Here is a 23,893-nt window from a genome sequence, read left to right on the forward strand (position 1 = left end):
TTCATGTGGGGCATAAACCACACGGTGAGTTGTGCTATTTGCCTTTTTATTGTTGTTTAAAAACAGATTGTGTGTAAATGACGCCAGTAGATTGTTTTCTGACTGTATGTGAAACTTGTTTCATTCCAGCGTATGCCCACTATGTGATCAATAAATAGTCTGGTCTTGATTATGTTGACAATGTTATTGTGAGGAACTCTACCGTCGTTACAGTAGCAGTTAAACCCAATACATTGCCGAGATACCGACAACTAGCACATTTGATTGAATTAACACTTCTGCTCCTTTTACTCTCCTTTTGGTCCTTAGATTTATATTAAATTAAAATTGGTATAATTTCATTTTCACCTCATTAGATGAAATGATTGATACGATCAGCAACGCCCACTGTGTTTAATTACTGTGCAAACACTGAAAATATAATCTTCATTGGTGACACAAGCAGTGTCAGCCTGACTTATCAAATGAAGATTTCTGTTTCTGTTGGGTGGTTTGATAACATCAAAAATAAGTCTGTACACAGCATGGAGCTATGAAAACTATTTCTGCAGCAGTGCAGTGTATACTATGACACAAAGACTTTACACCAGGCCAGAGCATACACAATACGATCAGAAGCGGGAAGAATTCAGAAATAGGCAAATAGTGACATCATTTTTATTTTAGGCTGTATCTTTTTGTTACACTAGTGGATTTTATTCTTATAGTTATACTCAGTTATAGTGGTACTGGTAATGGTATAGCACTGAGGCACATTCTTACAAGCACGTTAACTTTTAAGACTATAAGGTTTAAATCAGAATTGCCAGTCAAATCTGATTTGTTTCGGCTCCAAAATGGGGGAGGACTGATCGAGGAGTCATAAAGGTATCCTCTTACCCTGACTGTTGACTTGAAAGTAAGCTGACCCCCACTTTTCAATATATATATGATGGCGTTGACAGCAGAGACGCATAAACAGCACCTGATCACCAGCTGTACTCATAAAAGAACAGAAACTGAACTTAAAACTATAGATCCGTTTCTCATGCATGACTGTTTTGCCTGTATGAGCAGGCACACTTGAACTGTTGTGGTGGAGAGACCTGGAATTTGTTAAACTTAAAGAGAAAATTACTGCAGAACATGGTCTTAGTTCTAGCATGTAACTGTCAAGTATCATTTCATCTGATAATGATTTTAAAAAAAATCTTAGCTTGCTCATAATTTGTATCTTTTTGAGAATTTGACTATTAGTGTTAATATTATCCCACTCCAAAGTTTGAAAGAGAAATACGTTTTTAGAGAAAGATGTACAATGCACTTTATGCAGTACAGTTAGGCACAACAAAAAAAAAGTCTGTTTACAGTATCCCGACCGACCCTATTTTATCAGTTTAGGTGTATGGTGTGATTATAATCATATGTATGTATTCACCAGTAAATATAATGCTATCTGTACAAAGCACTTATACACCTTAGGACTAGGAGTGCAGGAAACTACATGACCTTGTTCCACTTTATTGTTTACAGTGGAACCTTTAAAGACTTCCTGGTTTAAGACCCTCATTTTTCAGATGTTCTGTTCATAACAAGTTTAACTTCGATTCTCTGTTTTAAGACTGCTTCCCCTTTGAGACCTGAGTTTCTCACATTTTGTGGAGGTCTTTAAAATTAAAGGGGGAGGGGGGGGGGGGTCTCAGTTCACTGTGTTCAGTGGGATTGAGACACAACTGTTTTTGAGTCACTTGAGAAAAAGTGACTCTATGTAATCGGTCAGTGTTAGTCTGGGACGGCCGGCCGGATGGCCGGCCGGCCGTCCGTAGACACCACCTTAACGTTGGACTTTTCTCGGAAACTATCAAAGCGATCGGGCTCATATTTTGTTTAGTCGTGACCTCCAATGACCTCTACACTTTAACGATGGTTTCGTTGACCTTTGACCTTTTTCAAGGTCACAGGTCAGCGTCAAAGGAAAAATTAGACATTTTATATCTTTGACAAAGTTCATCGGATGTGATTGAAACTTTGTAGGATTATTCTTTACATCAAAGTATTTACATCTGTAGCCTTTTACGAACGTTATCAGAAAAACAAGGGAGATAACTAGCCTTTTCTGTTCGGCAACACACAACTTAACGTTGGGCTTTTCTCGGAAACTATAAAAGTGACCGGGCTCAAATTTTATGTGAACGTGACTCATTGTGTTGTGAATAGCAATTTCTTCCTGTCCATCTGATGCCTCATATAATATTCAGAACTGCGAAAGTGACTCGATCGAGCGTTTGCTCTTCTTGTTTAAAATTTTTTTCAACATCTTTTGGTTTGAGTCTAGTTGTAGTAAACCATTTTGAATCTTGAAGTGCATAATGTATGTGTAGCAGAACATTTGCAGCAGAAGATGAAGTAAGAAAGAGACCAGTGATGTGCTTTTCTTTTAATAACTTCTGTTTTCAGAAAGGTCTGGATTAGTACCCCTCCATGCAGTATTGTCAAGTTGTTTACATGATGGGTAGAAAAAAATCGCGTGGGAGTTTTTTCTTGGGAATATTCTTTGAGTAGCCCATTTAAAGGCTGTGAAACCAGTAACTTGAGTCAGCTAAAGGAGAGTGGAATAAAATGTCTCTGGAGCTGGATCATCGAAAACACCTCTCTGCACTTTGAGAAGACAGCCATTTATCTGATTGATTGAATGGAGAACCCCACCCTGCAATTTAGTTTGGCTGCACCCATTTATGTACTAGTTGACTGCTAGGCTTGAATGGCCTGCTTGAAGTCAAAACACAACACCTTGGAGTTACTTGATTATGGTAAAGGATATATTTCTGGTTTGAATATTAAAAAGAGGCAGCCCAGTTTGTCAATATTTTATACTTGTTTTTCACTGTCTGATCACTCATAACCCTAACAACCACCGATCTTCAAACAACCCTTCACTCCCCCCTCCCCCCCCCCCCCCCTCACATCAGAGATTTTAACTCTTTCAACCTGTGAAAGAAGAGCACTCACCTACAGAAATAGGTGCCCCTAGGCCCTGTTGCTGAAAGTAAAACAACCCTTCCTCACACATTTGACATACTCTGATACAGTGAGTGGTGATTCAAACAAATAAGTTAATGATTGTTTGCAAATTATACAACAAGCCAGGTTATGAATGGTTCAGCCTGCTGCATATTTACCTGGATGTACCTTAGATGGTTGACGCCAGAAGATATTATCTTTAGAAATGAAAATGGTTATTGCTGTTTGTTTAGTACCAGCCCATACATTCTTGACATGACTCAAGCTTAGGCAGAGCTGATAGTGTGTTTTACAACTATAAAGTGTTAAGTACCCAAGGTATTGTCTTCAGTCTTGTATGACATGTGTATTTTTTTTCTTTCTGTTTTTTACAACTGAAGATTTTACAGGTAACAGTATGTTTGTTTCCTCCAGAACCTGTGCAATGGGTATCTTTTTCCATGCTTTTCAAATTGGGTTTCCTTATTAGCTACAGGTGGTCTTTAGTTTTGCAGCTCTGCCGTTGGTTTTCATTGGAACAAATGTGGGACACTGTTTTCTATAGTATTTGTTCACTTGGACAAAGCTTTTAGTTACAACCCACAGAGCAGGGGGAGTTTAATCATAAGAGTGTATCCATACACAATAATGTTAGTTATTAAAATGTGGAACTCATAGTTAGAGAGAGGGAGAGAGAGAGTAGATGTGTCCAAATGATAGTTTCTATCTTGGTTTTAGTATTAAGCCTTTTGTTCTCAGTGTTGTTTGTGTGCTGAAGAGAAGAACCCCAGTTTCCAGCTCAGTCTGCCACACCGACTATAAAACTAGAAAAGAGAAAAGAGTCTATACCAAAACCTAAACCATAATAGACTTTCCCTTTTGTGCTGGGCCAAAGTGGTTTCTTGCATGCGATTTTCCGGGAGACCCCCACATTAATAGCTTTGACCTTTCCACGGGCGATGTGGAAGAGGAGATGTGGAAGAGGATAATAAAAGTCTTCATTTTCCGGCTGCAGCCAATACTAGGATGCCCTGATCCCTTATGCTTCTTATGGGTTCTTCATGATCAAGGCTAGCTGGCAGCATGTGATGGCTTTGGGGAAAAGGCTTTGTTTTTTCCCCCTTGATTTACTTTTGAGAAGGTGCAGCACGAGGGAGGTTTTAAATAAATGCAGTATTATTTGCTGATTTACTTTTGAGAAGATGTTGCATGAAAGGGTTTTTAAAAAGTTATTATTTCCTTGATTTAACTTTTGAGAAGATACAGCATGAGAAGGGTTTGGAAAAATCTTTATTTTCTTGATGTACTTTTGAAGAAGATGCAACACTCCGGTATTATTTTCCTGATTTATTTTGGAAGCGGCGCTCTATTTTTGTAGCCTGTGGTTCGGTTGTGAGGATTTTCAGTTTTCCTTGTCGCGTATTGTTTTGCTGATCCCCCCACGGGTTAGGGGGAAGAATTTACCCGATGCTCCCCAGCATGTCGTAAGAGGCGACTAATGGATTCTGTTTCTCTTTTTACCCTTGTTAAGTGTTTCTTGTATAGAATAAAGTCAATTTTTGTAAAGATTTTAGTCAAGCAGTGTGTAAGAAATGTTAAGTCCTTTGTACTGGAAACTTGCATTCTCCCAGGAAGGTAATACATTGTACTACGTTGCAAGCCCCTGGAGCAAAATTTTGATTAGTGCTTTTGTGAACAAGAAACAATTGACAAGTGGCTCTATCCCATCTCCCCCTTTCCCCGTCGCGAAAACGACGTTAAACACCGAATAAAGAAAGAAAGAATTGTTTTACTGAGTCTTTGTTTTGTTCTTGTTTAATTTGGTTCTTTTTCGTTTAAATTGTGTGTCAGCGACTGGAATTTTTGTGGTGTGTGTGGGTGCTTTTTTTCCCTATAAGGATTGTAAGGACTTCCAGAGTATGCGAAAAAAGGAGAAGCACAGATGCCAAGGAAATTGTGCATTTTATTTCTTTTTCCTTTACTTTATGCTGAGATGTTACGGGTTTGTTTTCATTAACCGAAATTTTAAAAGTGGGGGGGGGGGGGGGGGGGGGGGGGGGGGGGGGGGGGGGGGGGGGCAAATGGGAGGCTGTTTTTCCACTTGAAGTTTAAGGACTGGGGGTAGAGACTTAGACAAAAAGCATTCACAATGTGGTTCTGATGTCGAGAACTGTCTGTGTAGTGCCAAGAAAATTCTCTTGCCTAAATGTTGATAATGATCCACTTATTTTCAGATCAGATGGTGCGTAACTTGTTACACAACAGTCAGCTCTCTCTGTCTGTCTGGCCGCCTGTCCCAACCCCCCCCCCCCCCCCCCCCCATCTCTCTCTCTCCCCTTTCTTTCTCATTCTCTCCCCTTTCTTTCTCTCTCCCCCTCACTCTGTAATGTGATAAGTAAGGAAACGTATATATTTGTGCATGACTTGTATTTCTGTGAAAGGGGCTTACTGAAAAGAAAAACAAAATAATTTATCAGTTTCGTAATTGTTGTAGTCTAAATTGGACTAAATCCATCACTCCAGTGTGAACAATCTTCAGTGTCAACCGTCACAGTTATGACTAGGCGTTTACATGGGAAGAGAGTATCCTTCCACTCAGACACTTACAAAAATCAAAACCATGGCTGCGTTCTATGCAGAGGGGGAATTTTGTTTGTGGAGGTGTCAGTGGAGAAATTAATTCAATGACAAAAACCACCCCACCATTTTGGTAGTCGGGTTGTTGATTTTGGGTATTATGTGTCCAAATGGATTCTCTTATCTCATTTAAAAACCTGGCCAGAGTCGAGGTGGTTTACATGACAATGAGGGTATCTTTAACCGCGATGTAAAGTTGGTCACAAAAGACATTCATCTCGGTTATTCCTGTCTTGTTATGACACCCGCCTTCTCCACTATAAATTATTGTCGTGCTTCCCTGGTATTTATCGCTTCACGCAAGTATCACGGTATTTCAAAAAAGAAGAAGCAAATGTGATGTTGTGGAGTTTTATAAAGAAGCAGGAGAAACGAATTTTCAAGAAAGTTTCATGTGCCACGTTGCATACAGAATATTAGTCGTTGAAGTGTGTGTGTGTGCGGTTTTTAATTTTTTTCTTCTTCTCATAAGCATGGCAGTGATATTTAGAGCAACGCAAGCAAAACGAATTTCCAAGAATGTTCAACGTAAGATGTGTCACGCAGCATTGAGAAGTTTTGTCCTTGGGTTGTGTGTCTTCGTAATTTAGCATTTAAAATAAGTCTACTTATGTTTCGTTTTTTGGTGACTTTCGTCAGGATGTGCATGTTACATTCACACACACGCGCACGCCTTCATTTTATTGACACAGCGGCGTGTGTTTTTAATGGACAATCGTTTGTACTCAGCCTCTCTTGTTTTCCCTTTTAAAATAGTTCAAAGTTTAACACCAGATTGGCATTTCCGCCCTTAAAACGCCGCAGGCCGCAGCCATCGAACACTTTCAATGAGCATTGGTAATCTTTGTAATGCACTTAGTCTCTTCGGCACCTATCTGCACTTTAAGAGTACAGTGCACTTTTTTGTTCGGAATTCTAAGAAGCTTAGTTTCTTCGGCACCTTTTTTTCACAGAGTAGAACTTTAGAAGTGTTGTTTGTTTGTCCGCAAATAGATCTGTATACTGTGTCTTTTTATTGATTCAAGAAGTAGCCGGATACTCACATTGGTGTTCAGATCGGCTTACTAGAAAGTATCACGGAATAAATGCAGAAGAGAAGAAAAAAAAAGGGTGGGGGGGGGGGGCGAGGGTGGGGGTGAGGCACGAATTGCAGTTGATACTTGAGTTTGAATATTTTTTTCAGCAGAAACATGTGAAATGGAGCTTCTGTATTGGCATGTTTGATCCACTAAAGTGGACTTCACGTAGGTGATTTTCAAAGTTGTTGAAATAAAGACGGCGAGAAGTTTATATTGTTTGCAAGGTTTCAACCGACTCAAAGCCCAATTTGATCACTGCCGAGAGTCACTGTGACGCTATTATTATCCAACTGTGCCTCGCTGACATCTCCATGGCTGGGCTGTTCTGAACAGCTGCTGCCTGTTTGACATGAACGTGTCCACAGTGATAATTGCACGTGTGAGCTTGACGATTAGACGCCGGATTGTGGGTTACGAACACGGCACGGTAGCAGAGTGTATGTAAGGTTGTGATTTTCCTATTTATGTTCTCCTACGTCATTTAGCCAGGAGCTGGTTGACGTCGGCAGTCAATGAAACACATACAGTTTTTTTTCAACTCGCCGAAAACTCTGCCGCTATTTTGACACCGGTACCGAACTTTTTTTTCGCGGTCGGGGAAGGTGACACCATTGATTGGCTTAAACTTAGGAAGATTGCCGCAACTTATACATCCATTTCGTCACATTTTTCGAGGACAATACATCCTAGCAACAACCTTGAAAGCATTACCTACATAAACTGATTCTAAAGGAAACTGTTGCCGAGAAATCAGATTTTCCTGATAAACCGTGAAGTTAGTTCACGTCTTCCTGGCGACTTTTCCTCTTACACGTATTTGGAAGAGTTAATAACTGCAAAACTTGGATGGCCGCGGTGGCGATCGAACTCCAGCAAATGCAATCTTAATTACAAAACGAGAGCAATCTCCTGTTGCAGGCGTGTTTGTTAAATTGCAAAAAGTTAAAAGGTACATTCATTCTTGTGCAAACCATCTCGAAATCGTAAGTGACCACACATCTGGTCAGATTTGACGTGGGGTGAAAGCATCCTTCCACTTGACTGTATATGAGCAGTTTCTGTGCAGGGTAGGAATTCTTGTGTGTGAATTAATTTCGTAAGTGGCACCAGCGTTAGTCTGCACCCGGCACGGTTGGCCTAGTGGTAAGGCGTCCGCCCCGTGATCGGGAGGTCGTGGGTTCGAACCCCGGCCGGGTCATACCTAAGACTTTAAAATTGGCAATCTAGTGGCTGCTCCGCCTGGCGTCTGGCATTATGGGGTTAGTGCTAGGACTGGTTGGTCCGGTGTCAGAATAATGTGACTGGGTGAGACATGAAGCCTGTGTTGCGACTTCTGTCTTGTGTGTGGCGCACGTTATATAGCACCGCCCTGATATGGCCCTTCGTGGTCGGCTGGGCGTTAAGCAAACAAATAAACAAATAAAGCGTTAGTCTGCTAACTTAATTCAGCGATGACAAGTTCTCTGTGCGCAGGAGGCAACTAGGCTGTTGGTTTTTGGTATGTGTCCCAGGGGAGAGATGGTCTTGTCCCTTTTAAAACCATGGACAGATATGTGGTGGTGTATTTGATCGTTTGTACGGGAAGGGATTGTACCTTTTAAAATGTCCTTGGCCTATGTAACGTGTGCAGCAAATTAAAAGGTTTCTACACGGGGCAGAAGAGTAACATGAACTCCTTATTTTTGCCAGTTAGGAGGGATGGAGTTACACCAGCTGCCCTTTGCTTTGCTTTTTTTTGCTTTTTAAATTTTTGTTTATTTTTTAAGTGTGTTTTGCTTGTCCTTATATTGCCCGAGAAAAAACAAATTGAAAGTCTCCGCAGTTTCGATCGGTCCTTACTGTTAGGTGTATTCTATGTTTGTTGGTTCGCGCGGTTGCGCGCGCATGTGTGTTTGTACACGCGTGCGCAAAGCCTGGGTACAGATGTGGTTTTATTCAAATAAGGCCAACTATCCTTGATTATAATGAATTTGCGGTTCTCAAAAACAAGATAACATGTTTTCATCTGCTACCTTTAGTTCTATGTAATAGGACTGGGGTAAAGAAAGCCTATCATGTTTGGGTCCTTCTCAACCAGGGACTCTACCCTAGACACCTTTTCTGGGGTAACGACTGTTGCCATTCGATCACAACGGTCACCGTTTTTTAACGTCCACGCGCCAGTAATGAACTGTCTGAACCACCTGAAAACAGTGGCTTTCGGTGGAGATTGATTTCCAAAACAGTATTTTAAACTTAAAAAGCACTCTTGACAAAAGTTTTTTTCTGGCAGTAGCCATAATACATCATATAGCTCTAACATCTCTTTGCAAAAGGTCAACACTGCTGGCAGTGGCAGGAGACCCATCACCCTTACTGGACATTTGATCGCATTACATGAAAACGGTTGCACGGAATCAAGTAATTTTTGTTGTCATAAGTCTTCCCAAAAGTGGTCTTTGATGTTATGAAAAAAACAAAGTAGTGACTTCATTAGTTTGCCCAGGTTGCAACATATAATGAGTTCCCCTCGTATTACAAAATAGTCAAATAAAATAGAGCTTTTATCAGATTGTGGGTATAAACCGATTTTCTTTTTGGGTATATTACACTAAGTTGCATCACATGCTGAAACAAGACCAGCATCATACCATGTGCATGCAGTGGTCTCTATTATGACGGCTTACCAGTGCCAAAACCTGGGGTTACCCATTATCACGTGATAATTACTAATTAACACTGTCAGTTACTGTTTTCACTCGTTTGTTACACTTTTTCACGGGATAATTAGCAATTTTCACAGGAAAATGACTAATTTTTAGTTTTGGCACTAGCAATCCGTCAGGAAGTGAGCCAAAACTAAAAATTAGTAATTAACAGGTGAAAGTTAGTAATTTTTCTGGGAAAATTAGTAATTAACACGTGAAAATGGTAATTATCAAGGGAAAATTAGTAATTTTCCCTTGATAATTACAATTATGAGGTTTTGGCACTAGTAAGCCCTATGACGGCTTACTAGTGCCAAAACCTGGGGTTACCCATTATCACTTGATAATTACTAATTAACGCTGTCAGTTACTGTTTTCACCTGTTAGTTACTCATTTTCACGGGAAAATTACTAATTTTTAGTTTTGGCACTATCAATCCGTCAGGAAGTGAGCCAAAACTAAAAATTAGTAATTAACAGGTGAAAGTTAGTAATTATTCCGGGAAAATTAGTAATTTTCCCGGGAAAATTACTAATTAACACGTGAAAATGGTAATTATCAAGGGAAAATGACTAATTTTCCCTTGATAATTACAATTATGAGGTTTTGGCACTAGTAAGCCGTCATACTCTATCTCTCATCCCCTTCCTGCACCCCCTTTCCCCCGGGTTCTCTGTGTATCTCTCATGCACTTTCTGCTCCCTATTTCACTTGCCTTCTCTCTTTTACGTTCTGTCTCTATCAGCGATACCTCCCTCTCCCCTTCTCTGTGTCTCTGTCTGTGAATATACTTTTGTCGGGCACCAGCTGGTTCAACAACAACAACAACAAAACAACAACAACAACAACAACAACAACCAGTACTGCAACAACGAGAGAGGGAGAGGAAATGATTTTCTGTTTGCATACTACTCACGGCACGCGTTTCATCGATTCCTGGGCCAGATCGTTTGTGAAAAGTGTTTACACGAATATGATTTGTCGGGCCACCACAACCGTGACATTTAGCTCTCATAGCCTGCAGCGTTGATGATCGAATTGGAAAGTATCGAGCTCGGGAACGCGTAATAATTATTCTTTTTTTTGTGGGTGTCTCTTTGAGTGTCATTTTGCCTACTTGCCAACATACACACTTCATATATATATATGCATTGCCTTGTGTGTTTTGTTGGGAGCTGTATGGATTGATAATGTCTAAGTGGAGAAGTGAGAGGGTGTGCCATACTTTTTGGCGTTGGATTGTTCTGTTGAGTATAATGGGTATCGACAGTCTTTGTGTGTATTTTGTCATTTTTGTTCTTCTTTTGTTCTTTCGGTGTGCGTGTGTTTGTGACACAGTATTCTCTCTCTCTCTCTCTCTCTCTCTCTCTCTCTCTCTCTCTCTCTCTCTCTCTCTCTCTCTCTCTCTCTCTCTCTCTCTCTCTCTCTCTCTGTCTGTGTGTGTGTGTCTCTCTCTCTCTCTCTCTCTCTCTCTCTCTCTCTCTCTCTCTCTCTCTGGGGCCATAACAGAATGTCAAGTTAAAAAAAATCCCAAATATCAGTCCTATCAGGTAAGGATGTGTGCTTGATCACGTCTACACTTTCTGTGCGCCCTGGCTAACTTGATGTGTGAAGCAGATATTAATCGGTCGAAATGGACTTGGCGAAGTCTCCCTCACGAATGCTCGCTGGACGAAGCTTTGACACTGTATGTTCGGTAAAAAGACTTCACGAAGTCAATCTCGGGCTCAATCAAGGACAGCCATTACAATCTGGAATTATGCCAAAGCAAGACCGATTCAGAGCTCTCTGCCTAGTTCCAGTCAGTCTGACTTCTCTCGGTATTGAAAATGGAGCTTAACTATCATCTTACCACCCTCCCCCCCCCCCCCCCACACACACGCACTAATTGGTAATTTTCAGATTTGCGTCTTTCCCATGTCAGAGGGCCATACACCTAGTTTGGCCAAATGAAAGATGGATAGCTTCCATTGAGAAGACATGCATGCAAGCTAATTATTACTGGATCGCCTTAACCGCGCATTGCTTGCCCCCTATTATCGTCAGCAGATAAGCTGCAAATAAGGATGAAGAATGGCCAACGTGAGAACGGCGTATTCGTTAGCTACTGGAGCTAGGCAGTTTACATTTATTTTCTACGAGAGGCCTATCGCGGAAAATGGAGTTGATAGCTATTTACAAAATGTTGTCTTCTCTCTCGAGTGCCCTCCCTTCTCTCTCGTTTTTGACCTGAGGGAAAGGGTCTGTTGGCCTGCATCATTAACATTCTCAGTGACCCCCCAACCACCACTCATACACACACACTCTCTCTCTCTCTCTCTCTCTCTCTCTCTCTCTCTCTCTCTCTCTCTCTCTCTCTCTCACTCTCTCTCTCTCTCTCTCTCTCTGTATACAACATTTTCTCTCAAACCGCCTTTTCTCATAGCCCCTCCCCAACCATTTCTATCTTTCTCAAAACACATCAGCCGGTCTTGTAAATGCGCTCTTGCGAATTAGAATGTCAAGCCCTGTTCGATCGTTTCTTTGTTGGGGTAGAAAACATCTTGTTTGGCCTTTGGAGCAGCTAGCATTGCATTGATATTTATGCCTTGCTGTTCCCCCCCTGTCTATGCGTTCGCGTGCAGCATTCATTGCTGGTTTGCGGATGCAAATTGAGCTATTTACCGCCTCTTTCCCAATACTTCTCTTTCCCAATACTTCTCTTTCCCAATACTTCTCTTTCCCAATACTTCTCTTTCCCAATACTTCTCTTTTTAAACTTCCTTGTCTGATAGTGAGGATGCATTCCGTAATGAATTATGTTTTTTTTAATTTTTGTTCTTGTAGTTTAAAAAAAAATCCTTATTCATAATGATATCTTCATAAGCGCTGTTTTTGTGTAAGAACGATCATTTGTCATTTCATTAGTATGTCGTTATTCGTTATTTTTGGGTAGTTTGTGTGAAATGAGGTTAAACGTGTTATCCGTGTTATGAGAAAGACAGCGAAGAAGCTTATGGCCTTGTTATGGGTGGGGTTAGCAATTCTGGTTCAGTATATTGTTTTTTGTTTGTTTGTAGTTGACATTAATGGTGTATTCTCTTATTCACATAATCATGATAATGTTCTACCATTTCAACACAATAGCAATTAATTGTGTGAGGTTAGCAAGCTGGCCAGGGAAAGGAGCCGGTGATTCTCATTTCTGTAGTGGGGCATTCGTATTGTTTACATTTGATTTTTTGGCTCACGTAAGTGTAGCCTATGCGATCATAACTTTGTCTGTCTGTGCGTTTGTGCGTGTGTGTGTGTGTGTGTTTGTGCGTGCGTGTGTGTGTATGTCTGTGGTAGAAACTCTAACATTTGAAGACGTCACATTACATTGACGTCACATTATGACGTAAGAGGGTTAGACGTCACGCGAAGGAAGTACTGAAAGTCTCGGTCATTATTATTTTGAGCGCGCCGAGACTAGTTGGCAGTCGTGTCCTGTAAGTAGGCTACATGCAGACAGACAGATCTAGATCTAGTGTCTCGCTTTCTTGCACAGTTTCACCTATGCTCTTTCTGTGTGTGTGTGTGTGTGTGTGTGTGTGTGTGTGTGTGTGTGTGTGTGTGTGTGTGTGTGTGTGTGTGTGTGTGTATGTGTGACGGAGTGATTGAGTTTGTGTTACTGTTTGTCGATTTCTTACGTGAGCCTTGATGGCTTCGCCTCTTGATTTTTTTCTGTCTGTCTTTACAATGCCCAACCCATGTCATTCAATAAGAAGCGACAAATAGGTTTAAAAAAGTTCACAACATTAATTTGTATGTGGCTATTTAATTCAGTACTTATGCTTTTGGTTAGCTTTATCGTTCATCAACGCAGGATAATTGGTGACCATCGTGATTTAGAAAAAGCCGTATACTTGTACTAAGTAAATGTGCACCAAAGCTGCATGACTGTCAAATGCATGGTAGTAAGGTACATGACGGGCGCTTGCATTTCACCTCACACCCCCCGCGGGTTAGGGGGAGTCCCATATTGGTTGGGACGAGAAAGAATTTACCCGATGCTCCCCAGCATGTCGTAAGAGGCGACTAACGGATTCTGTTTCTCCTTTTACCCTTGTTAAGTGTTTCTTGTATAGAATATAGTCAATTTTTGTAAAGATTTTAGTCAAGCAGTATGTAAGAAATGTTAAGTCCTTTGTACTGGAAACTTGCATTCTCCCAGTAAGGTAATATATTGTACTACGTTGCAAGCCCCTGGAGCAAATTTTTGATTAGTGCTTTTGTGAACAGGAAGCAATTGACAAGTGGCTCTATCCCATCTCCCCCCTTTCCCCGTCGCGATATAACCTTGAATGGTTGAAAACGACGTAAAACACCAAATAAAGAAAGAAAGATTTCACCTCACAACAGAGCTGGAAGTCAGTCACCCGATGGCCCTGCTTTTATTTTTCTCGTAGTATACTCCCGTGGGCGCAAACCATGTCAACAGTTCTGGCATTAGGAGTTACCATTTCCCGAGGAATAACCGGTAACGTACATGACAGTTAAGGACCCATACTCTCAACAATTTATTGTATTGCCTTTTCGCTTGATGCAGTATTAAAAAAGAAAGAAAAACTGTGTTTAAAATTATGAAGCATTTAGGTTGTTTTAGGGATATTTGTGTGTAGGAGGTGCCACAAAATGGAGCCCCAAGATATTCCCGAAAGAAGGTACTGCTTTCAAAATAGTTTCCCCGGACATCTACTTTTAACTATAGTTATGACTCACAGGGGTTAGGGGGAAGAATTTACCCGATGCTCCCCAGCATGTCGTAAGAGGCGACTAACGGATTCTGTTTCTCTTTTTACCCTTGTTAAGTGTTTCTTGTATAGAATATAGTCCATTTTTGTAAAGATTTTTAGTCAAGCAGTATGTAAGAAATGTTAAGTCCTTTGTACTGGAAACTTGCATTCTCCCAGTAAGGTAATACATTGTACTACGTTGCAAGACCCTGGAGCAAATTTTTGATTAGTGCTTTTGTGAACAAGAAACAATTGACAAGTGGCTCTATCCCATCTCCCCCTTTCCCCGTCGCGATATAACCTTCGTGGTTGAAAACGACGTTAAACACCAAATAAAGACTCACAGGGACTTTTTTTCTGCACAGGCATGACTACAACAACACTGATGTTCTTATCATTGAAATTATAGTGCATGTGACCAGAGAAGGCTTGTGTATATCTTGTTCATGAATGTATGTCCATAAAGACTGCGCCCGGGCAGTAACGTACGTGACGTTTTTGTACGTATTTATTTCGCTTGGGATTAGGAGCTACAAGTGATGTGTTTGTATTGATGTGCAGCAGTTAGCTTACGGCCGACTATAGCAGGGCTAAGGACAGTTTAGCTTTTATATCTTTAGCTGCAGGACCCCCGGACAATGAAAACTTTAAAATGTTCTTTTCTTATGGACGAGCGTGCGGGCAATTTTACCTGTGCCATGGCGCACAACCTTGTTTAGGGGTGTTTAGTTTTCGAACCGTTATTAGCAAAGTATAGTCAAGAGATTCGAGTGAAGTCATTGTCCGCGTCATTATTTCTGTCCTGTCATAATTGTACCACAGGGACTGAGGTCATGCGCTCTTGTTCACAATAAAGCGTTCAGTCTTTCCTTTGACACATCTTCAAATGAACTTTTAACAGATTAGATCGACTTAACCCCTTGAGTAAACAAGTGTCCAGTTTCGCTTCCGGTTAAATAGTTTCTTTGAGGGCCCAGGGCCGGGTTTAAAAGTAGAGTAGCCCGGAACGTACTCTGACTTGGAACATTATCATTATTTAAAAAAAAAAGAAAAGAAAGTTTATGCCAAAAGGGTCGCGAGAAGATGATGCATGGCACTGGATGCAGGAGAAAAAGGAGCCCAGTGTTTAGAACAATGTATAGGAGAATCGTTGACCTGAGTCTTGGAACTTTGTTCTGAAACGTTCAGCCACGAGTTTAAGAAATGCTGTGTGCGTGAAAGAGCATGGCGTTTAAAAACAGAGCCTGTGGGGGCTACCACTAAGCTTTGGGAATATTGGGTTGTAGGAACAATGGATTGAGTATTTATGGACGTTGCATCAAAACGGGCTCCGTGTTCTATTTTCACCAGAAACAGACTTTTTACTGAAAATACCGAGAAATGGCATTTCTTTGGGAGTAACAGAAAGTGATGCGAAAAAGGCACCTCGATTCAATTAAACTCCAAGTGCTGAGAAATGACATTTTTTAGTGAGCGGAAAAGAAAGTGATGCGGAAGCAAAAAAGAGGGCCTGGCTCTATTTTTGTAGTTAGCAAAACCCAGACGCAGGACATACACAGACGGGCCCCTTCCTTATATCCGTACAGTGCAACGTTTGCATTCACCACAACCATTCTCTGCATCTAATGAAGGCGCTGATGGCTAGAGGAAAGTAGAGACCCAGCTTTTGTCCCACCACACCCGCTGAGTGGCCATGGTCCTGCACCACTGCAAACCGCCGCCTTCCACGCTTGAAGTTTTATGTCTGACGATGTCGATTATTCGGCAGTGTTGTTGTTTTGTTTTTCTATCGACGATGCTGGCTGGAAGGAAGGAAGGGATTTGGGAGTGGGGTGGGGGATTGGGGGTGGAGAGGAGAAGAGAAGATTAACAACCACTAAGCGATGGAAATTGGGAGATGAAGGAGCTTCTATGCAAGTGTCTTAACTCAGTATTTCCACTGTTTTGTACTTTGTTATACACCTCTGTTGTGTTAAGCTCGTGGACTTCGCCTCAGGTTTGATTCCTTCTCCGCACTGCTGCGGTGTGTCTGTTTCGCCAGGTCAGCGCACGGGTCGTGGCAGTACCGTAGTTGTGGCGAGACATCGATGAGTGCGATTGATTGACGGACTCGCTTCTCAACAAGCTGACTGGACAGAAAGCCACCAGACAGAACAAACTGAAATTGTCTGGCGCTGACACTGAATAATGTGAACGAGACAGGGGAGAGATGTGGAAGATGAATGGAACGGGAACCAGTTAAAACCGCTTTGAAGCGGAGTAACACTTAACAGTGGCTGCCCTAGTATTCCAGGAGCTCACCCCGTAACATTTGGCGATTATTTATTTATTTATTAAGGAGATTTCTATAGCGCATAACTAAAAGCACTATGCGCTTTACAATATCACTAGGTATAAGCACACGCAGACATACTCTGATTAAATAGAACTTAGCCTAGCAAGACATACTAAGAACACTAAACATTTGAGTTCATAAAAAAATAGAGAATTAAATTAAATACTGGACAAACGATTAAAATAAGCTTACGGCCTACACCAACTGCAATGGGCTATTTCAAATACGCACAGGCATATTTGACAAATAGAAGGGGAAGCGAGGAAAATCAATTTAACAACTCGAAAGCAGATGGCGTCTAGGGTGTGTTTATGGATGTGTGTGTGCGTGCGTGTGTGCATAAGGTTCCTGGTCAAAACAGTTTTTAACCAAAAATAACGTCTCCACCTCCGCCCACCCCCACGCCCCCTACATCTACATCTCTTAGTATCTTTCTCTCTCTTGATTTAGCTTTTCCTTATTCAGCAGTTAACGAATTTGATTCAGTTATACTTATAGGAAAAATGTCTCCCATAAGATAAGATAAGGATAAGATTTCATGTAGTTCTGTGAGGTTACCCTCATGCTGATACCGTAGAATCCCTAGCATAAGCCCACCCCCCCTGTGCACAGATTTAGGGCAAAATTGGGGGGTGGGCGTTTGCTAGGGATAGACCCCTTTGCACAAAGTAAGTTGTGTGCTCAACCGTGTAATTGAGTGAATACAAACCCCGAGAGCATGTAAGTTAGGTCGTGTGAGTAGAAGTGAAGAAAAAAAGAAGAAAAAAAGGGACTTTGAGGTAAAGAAGGCCAACGAGGACAATCATGAGAGAGAGAGAGAGAGAGAGAGAGAGAGAGAGAGAGAGAGGTGTGAGAGACAGACAGACAGACAGACAGACAGACAGAGCGACAGAGAGAGTGAGAGGGGAGATAGAGGGGAGACAGACAGACAGACAGACAGACAGACAGACAGACAGACATAGAAAGACTGTCGCTTCGGCATTTTGCAAAAATGGCACAGAGATTCAAGAACAAACTTCAGGCCACCAGGAAGCCCGTCAAAGTACCGGTACGTCACTGACAGACAAAAGACGTCAGTGGAAAAGCATGACGTAATTTTAATTCACTTTGTCGGGGATGGGTGGGAGTGAGGAGAGGGGACAAAGACAAAAAGGAAAGAAACACGAAAAGGTAAAGAAGGTGAAAAAGATGACTTTTAGAACAGTCTGCACAAGTCCTAGTGAAAGTGAGCCTATAGTCTCTTTGAAAAAAGCAGGGTGGGCGTTTGCTAGGTAGTTACCCCTGTGCACAACTTTTGGCCCAAAGTGGGGGGGGGGGTGGGCGTTTGCTAAATGGTGGGCTTATGCTAGGGATTTTACGGTACACCATTCTGATAATCCTCGCTCCACGGCTATCGCCAGTTGTCTCTCTGAGCGGACGCGACAGTCCTACGCGAATCTATCAAAAGAAGAATACAGAGTGATCTCCCATATGTTGTTCACGAGCAGTGTTCGCGAGACGAAAATGATTGCAGATTGGCCGACTTCGACAGTGATCTCCGTTCTGTTCTTTACATTTATGATAAAGACATCGTTCTAAGGTCAAAACAAGTCGAAATTTTGGGACTGCTGCCGGAAGGAGACCGTAATATATGGTTGCATCACTGTCAAAAAAATCGTCTGCTCCAGCGAACGCCGAAACCAAACGGTTGATTATCACGTGACATTTATGCCATATTTAGAGTTGTTTGCACAGTAAATACATCCGCGAAAAATAGCTCGCTTGAAACTGTCTAAAATAAAAATTCCTCTGTAATTTAAAAATTACAAAACACCATGAAAAATCATTATCGACGATCGCGAATCTGCTTACATCCATAACACATTACAAAAAAGCTCTAAATATGTAAAAAGATCGGTTTCCTTGCCAGACAAGGAAACTCAACTTCCTGTCAGGGAGAGAATGAGCCGAACTCATTTTGACCTGAGGTCAGGATGGCTGATGCACCTGATCCTGGATCAGAAGCTAATAGAACAAATGGGTGGGACGGAGGACGTGCACCGCTGCAAAAAATAAGTCTGCCGCCTTTGACTCGTGAACTTTTAATACCGTAGCGTGTGGGTGAAAAGGGGAACCTGCAATTGTGCCCTGTGCCTGTGAGATTCACATCAACAAGCCTCTTGCACAGAAGGCCAGTCAATACTGTTCGTTCGTGATAAATCATGGTCGTTTCTTGCCTTTCGTTTGCTTGGCGAATTCCCTCATGGCTGCCGTTAGTGTAGGCTTAATTAGTGAGGACATACAATAAAGTCCCGTGATTGACTGGATGCACAAGATATGACATGTTGTGGATGTGTGGCCTAATTCTTTTGTGTGTGATGAATATTTTGTCAAGGCCGCGCTATAATATGTGCAGGAAGATAAACGGTAGGCGGGGCGGGCTCGCAAAGATGACGTATGGTTATTGATTGCGAATATTGATTGACAATGTTGGTGAAAAAGATAGTTATGGAGGTGGTGGACAGGTTGTAACGAGGGACAGATCAGCAATTTTGTTTTATTGAACGAAGTTTTTTCATGCGGGTTTGCAATGTATTGGTGGAAGCCTCTCTCACTCTGTGTTCTCTTTCTGTCTCTGTTTGTCTCGTTGTCTGTCTGTCTGTCTCTCTTTTTCCTCTTCTTCTCTTTTGCCCCTGCTCTCTCTTTGAGACAATGTAGTAAATTATTAAACTGTTATTGTTTTCTCATTTTTTTCTCGTTGCCGTTCGCTCTCAGTAGGCAAGAACCCACGTCGCGTGTGCTCATTGTTTTGCTATTGTGGTCTTATCAGGTAGATCTATTGATCAGGTATAAAGTGCAGGGTGAGAGAAAGAGAAAACACGCACGTACGCACACACACACTCACACGTCGCGCGCACGCACAACATCGGCCTTGTCACATTGCAGAATCACATTGCACTTTGGGTGTGAGTGAGGAGGATGAGGGATGATGGTGACGATGCTGATATAAATGGAGGCCACTTATTTCCGAATGTTGCTGATAACAAGCTTTATGGAACAAATTGATAACGCCCCAAAAAGTTGTTGGGACAACTTCAGATGTTTTTCTTTGCTTTTGTGGCGAGAGTTACACCGAATTTCGCCCATGTAATCAGATTTCATATTTCCTGGTGGATGATGCAAATCAATTGCCCATCCCAGCTGTGTGATTAATTTCTTGTGCAAACTGGGCTAGCCGATTTCGACGGTTGCTGCGATACGAAGAGAAATTTGCTGTGCTTTGGGGTTGAGGGGCGTGGAGGTGTGTGTGTGGGGTGTGTGTGAGAGCAAGACTGGACTTGAATATATATGTGTGTGTGTCGCTGTGTAAGGCCCCCCCCAAAAAAAAGTCTGTTTACGGTATCCCGACCGACCCTATTTTTTCGCGCGACCCTAGACTTTTTTTTGGGCATTGGGGGGGGGGGGGGGGGGGGGGGGGGGAGGTCTTTGTTTTTTGGCAAAATAACTTAAACATATGGTTTTTTGAAGAAAAAAAATCCCGACCTACCGACCCTATTTTTTTTTTACCTATGTTACCGTAAACAGACTTTTGTTGTTGTTGGCCTAACCGTGTTCGTGCTTGTGATCATGCATGGTTGCGGGCGTGTATGTGGGTTGTGTGTGCGTGGGTGAGAGTACGAGCTTGCGTGCATGTGCTTGCGTGAGTGTATGTCTGAATGCTTTCATTTAAGCTTGTCGGCGTGAACCAGTACAAACTTTTGTCCATCTGTCCACGCGATGTTGTTAAGATTTGCGACGAAGGGTTGTTTTTACCTGGCGTGTTACAGGTACTGTCCTTCTCGCCCACATGATGATGTTCACCGCCGCAGGTCTGTCCAGGTTGTCCCATGGAATAGGACCGGACTATCATAACGAGAGTCAATCCTTGCTCATAAACACAATTTGGCTAGTCTCTCAGGTTAACTGGTAAATCGAGGCGAACACACACTGATTAGATAATGTCAGTAAAAAACAACAACACCAACAACACCAACAATATTGCAGACGAAACATCAACCTTTCCTTATGTCCGCTTCCTGAGTTTATTTCTGGTATTTTCACATTTTGCCTGTGAAAATACCGGACATTATCGGGTAAGGAAATCCTTTGACATGAGTGTTTTAAAAAAAAAAGCCCGACTGCGAAATGTGTCTTTTGTTACACGCGACACATGTTTACTTGCAGCTTCTTGGCCAACTGACACCAGTGTCAGTGTGCGAAATTAGTTCACACACAAATTCCCGCTCGACATATGAAGTAGCCAGGCTGTGGATTGTGTATGCGTCCAAGAAGACGAATGCTCTTAGCCCGTGATGATGCCTGGACGAATCTTTGGTGTCTTACAAAATGGCTTACACGAGAAAGAAGACGCCTTTGATTCTAGACGTTGTAAAATTGCTCTCTGTCGCGCGTTTTTATCGATTCCCCCCCCCCCCCCCCCCCCCCCCCCCCCCCCAAGACGAAAAATATCTGTGAGAGTCTTGTGAAAGATGACATGTTAAAAATGAAAGTAAAAGAAAGTACAGAAGGCTTGGAGAACAGTCTCGTGCCACTGTTTCGTGTTTCAAAGACAAAGGAGGGATGGGGGTGCCGGTGGGGTGGTGTGATGTGTTGTGTGGCGTGACTAAGTGAAATCATACCAGAAAATGTCCCCATTAATGAATAAACGGGTGCAGTTGTTAGACAAGTGGGATGAATTTACTGATCAACGAGGATTTTGAATTTGTACCCATCATCACAGTCATTGTATGTATACTACCCAGCCAGGAACTTTGCATGGACAGAAAGCTAAACGGACATACATATATATACACACACAGACACACGCACTCACACAGATATACACACTGACACCCACACACCCACAGACAGACGGGCAAACCCATCTAGAAACAATAGACTGTCAACGTTCCAAAATTCAGAATTTAAGCCATTAATCATTGCCTCGCCCGCATCTTGTAAGCGAGTTTCGTCGACAAGAATTAGATAATTTAGTTATTTGTATCATAAGTGTTTGTCTGTCTACAGTTTAAAAGACCACTGGGTCGACGTACTGTAAATGTAACGTTTTGTTTTGTTATGAATTAACTTTCCAATTACCTACCATTCTTGTTTTTTGAGACACACAGACAAACACAGAAAGACATACGCACGCACGCACTCGCACACACACACAGACACACACACACACACACACACACACACACACACACACACACACACACTACTAAACACTAAATCCCTTTGCCAACACCAACATCATTATCATTCTGCTGACGTTTGTCAGGAATCGTGTTTTTACAAGAACGCTTATATGAAGGGAGTGAGGATGGGGGGAGGGGGGGGGGGGGCACGGTTACCCCCAGGGTAAGAGGAGTAGCAGAGAGAAGAGTAGATCGCACTTGCAGATGATACAATTCTATCTCCCTAACCCGGTCCCACGGAGACGGGCCCGGTAGCGGCGGTCCATTCAGGGACGCTTTGCGGCCAGGGCCAGTCGCGATCAATAAAATGGAAGACCTTTGCCCAACAGTGCCAGTGGTGGTAAATTGTGTTTAGGAGGGAGGGGGTTGAAGGGGAAGGAGGGAGGAAGCGTATCAAGGTGGGGAGTTTGGAGAGGGTATGTGAATTTTTTTTATTTGATTTTTTTTTTTTTGGGGGGGGGGGGGGTGAGAGGGGCGAGGGATATTAAGACTAAGAGGTGGTAGGATCGGGAATGGGGGAGAGAAGCTTAGAGGGGATGGCGAAAAGGAGCTTTGAGGAGGGTTGAGAAAAGAAGGATGGAAGGCATTGAGGGGATGGCTGTTGGAGAGGAGAGGGACGTGTAGATGGGATGGGGTGAGGAAATGGGGATACATGTAGGATCTTTGATGGGATGGGTGATCTGAGCATGGTAAGGGTTGAGGGAGATTTGGGGAAGGGGATGGGTGGAGGGGAGGGAGGAGGAAGTGTATTGAAGGGCATTGAGGGAGATTGAGGGGAGGGAGGACGGTGAGCATTGAGGGAGATTTACAGAAAGGAGGGTGGGGTCATTGGGCATTGTGGGGGGGGGGGGGGGGATGAGCATTGCAAAACAGTGGGAGGGGGAAGGGGTGTGGTTATGATTGTGGTTTTTTTTATTTGGGGGGGGGGGGGGGGGGGGTGTCTGCTCAAGTCGTGGTCATTGCCAATTCCAAGTCCCTGTGGGCATGTCTCCTATGGGTCGGGTGTGCATGATGGATTTTCTTGATGTACCTTTGGCTTGTTTTGGGTTATACCGGTATATGGAGAGATAATAGTGTCTTGTGGTGTTTTGAATAGGACTGGCATTAGTTTCTGTGTTCTCAGTTTCTAGCATCTCCTTTTCATACATTACCACGGACTGTTGGTTCTGTGACAAAGTGTAGTTGATTTTTACACCACCATAAGGCGTTTTACTCTGTTATTTTGTTTGTTCCTCCTTCTGTCAGCACTTAGATCTCTGGTTTTAAAACGCTTCTTCTGGACAAAGCTATTGAGTGTGTGTGTGTGTGTGTGTGTGTGGACAAAGCTGGAAGTACAAAATGCTGTGTTCTCATATTTGTGTGTGTGTATGGGCGCTCGAGGGAGAGAGATAGAGAGAGAGAGGGAGGGGGAGAGATGGAGAGGGAGGGGAGGCAAGAACACCAGACTCATTTGCCATGCTCTAGGCAGTCTGGTTAATCCTAAGCAAAGTATTTTTGAATCGCTCCTTTAAAGCAGCTGCTTTGGGGGTCTTTCGTTTCGCCCTTCATTTGACTTGATGCAAGAGCATTTCTAGCTTCCACAGGGACCTGTTCAAATCTCTTTAGCGGCTTTATCAAATTTGTCTGGAGTGGCCCTTAGGCCTGGCAGCAGCAGGGGAAAGAATAGTGGTAAAATAAAGAGAAATGTGACTGGAAAGAGAAGTATTCGCAGTCCTGGGTTCTTAGAAGACGGGTTGTAGAACCAACTTTTGCTTCCTGAATTTCCAAATGGTCATTTCTTCATTTAACATTCTTATGATCTATAGAAAATAATTTGAAATATTTTATTGAGTCACTTGAGAAAAAGTGACTCTATGTAATCGGTCAGTGTTAGTCTGTCCGGCCGGCCGTCCGGCCGGCTGTCCGGCCGGCCGGCCGTCCGGCCGGCTGTCCGGCCGGCCGGCCGTCCGTAGACACCACCTTAACGTTGGACTTTTCTCGGAAACTATCAAAGCGATCCGGCTCATATTTTGTTTAGTCGTGACCTCCAATGACCTCTACACTTTAACGATGGTTTCGTTGACCTTTGACCTTTTTCAAGGTCACAGGTCAGCGTCAAAGGAAAAATTAGACATTTTATATCTTTGACAAAGTTCATCGGATGTGATTGAAACTTTGTAGGATTATTCTTTACATCAAAGTATTTACATCTGTAGC

The 23,893-nt window shown here is 42.5% G+C and overlaps 1 protein-coding gene across 1 annotated transcript in view; it reads left to right on the forward strand.

Annotated features, from left to right (window-relative positions):
* Nucleotides 1–23,893, forward strand: part of LOC138981737 (phosphatidylinositol 5-phosphate 4-kinase type-2 alpha-like) — a gene marked incomplete in the record, with an annotated part of 36,138 nt that overhangs the window by 264 nt on the left and 11,981 nt on the right. Inside the window, 1 exon segment of the mRNA XM_070354812.1 lies at nucleotides 1–28. This exon segment is cut by the window's left edge and continues 264 nt beyond it. Coding sequence (XP_070210913.1) covers nucleotides 1–28 — 28 coding nt within the window.

This window comes from Littorina saxatilis, linkage group LG12 (genome assembly GCF_037325665.1).
Source record: "Littorina saxatilis isolate snail1 linkage group LG12, US_GU_Lsax_2.0, whole genome shotgun sequence".
NCBI classification, from domain to species: domain Eukaryota; kingdom Metazoa; phylum Mollusca; class Gastropoda; order Littorinimorpha; family Littorinidae; genus Littorina; species Littorina saxatilis.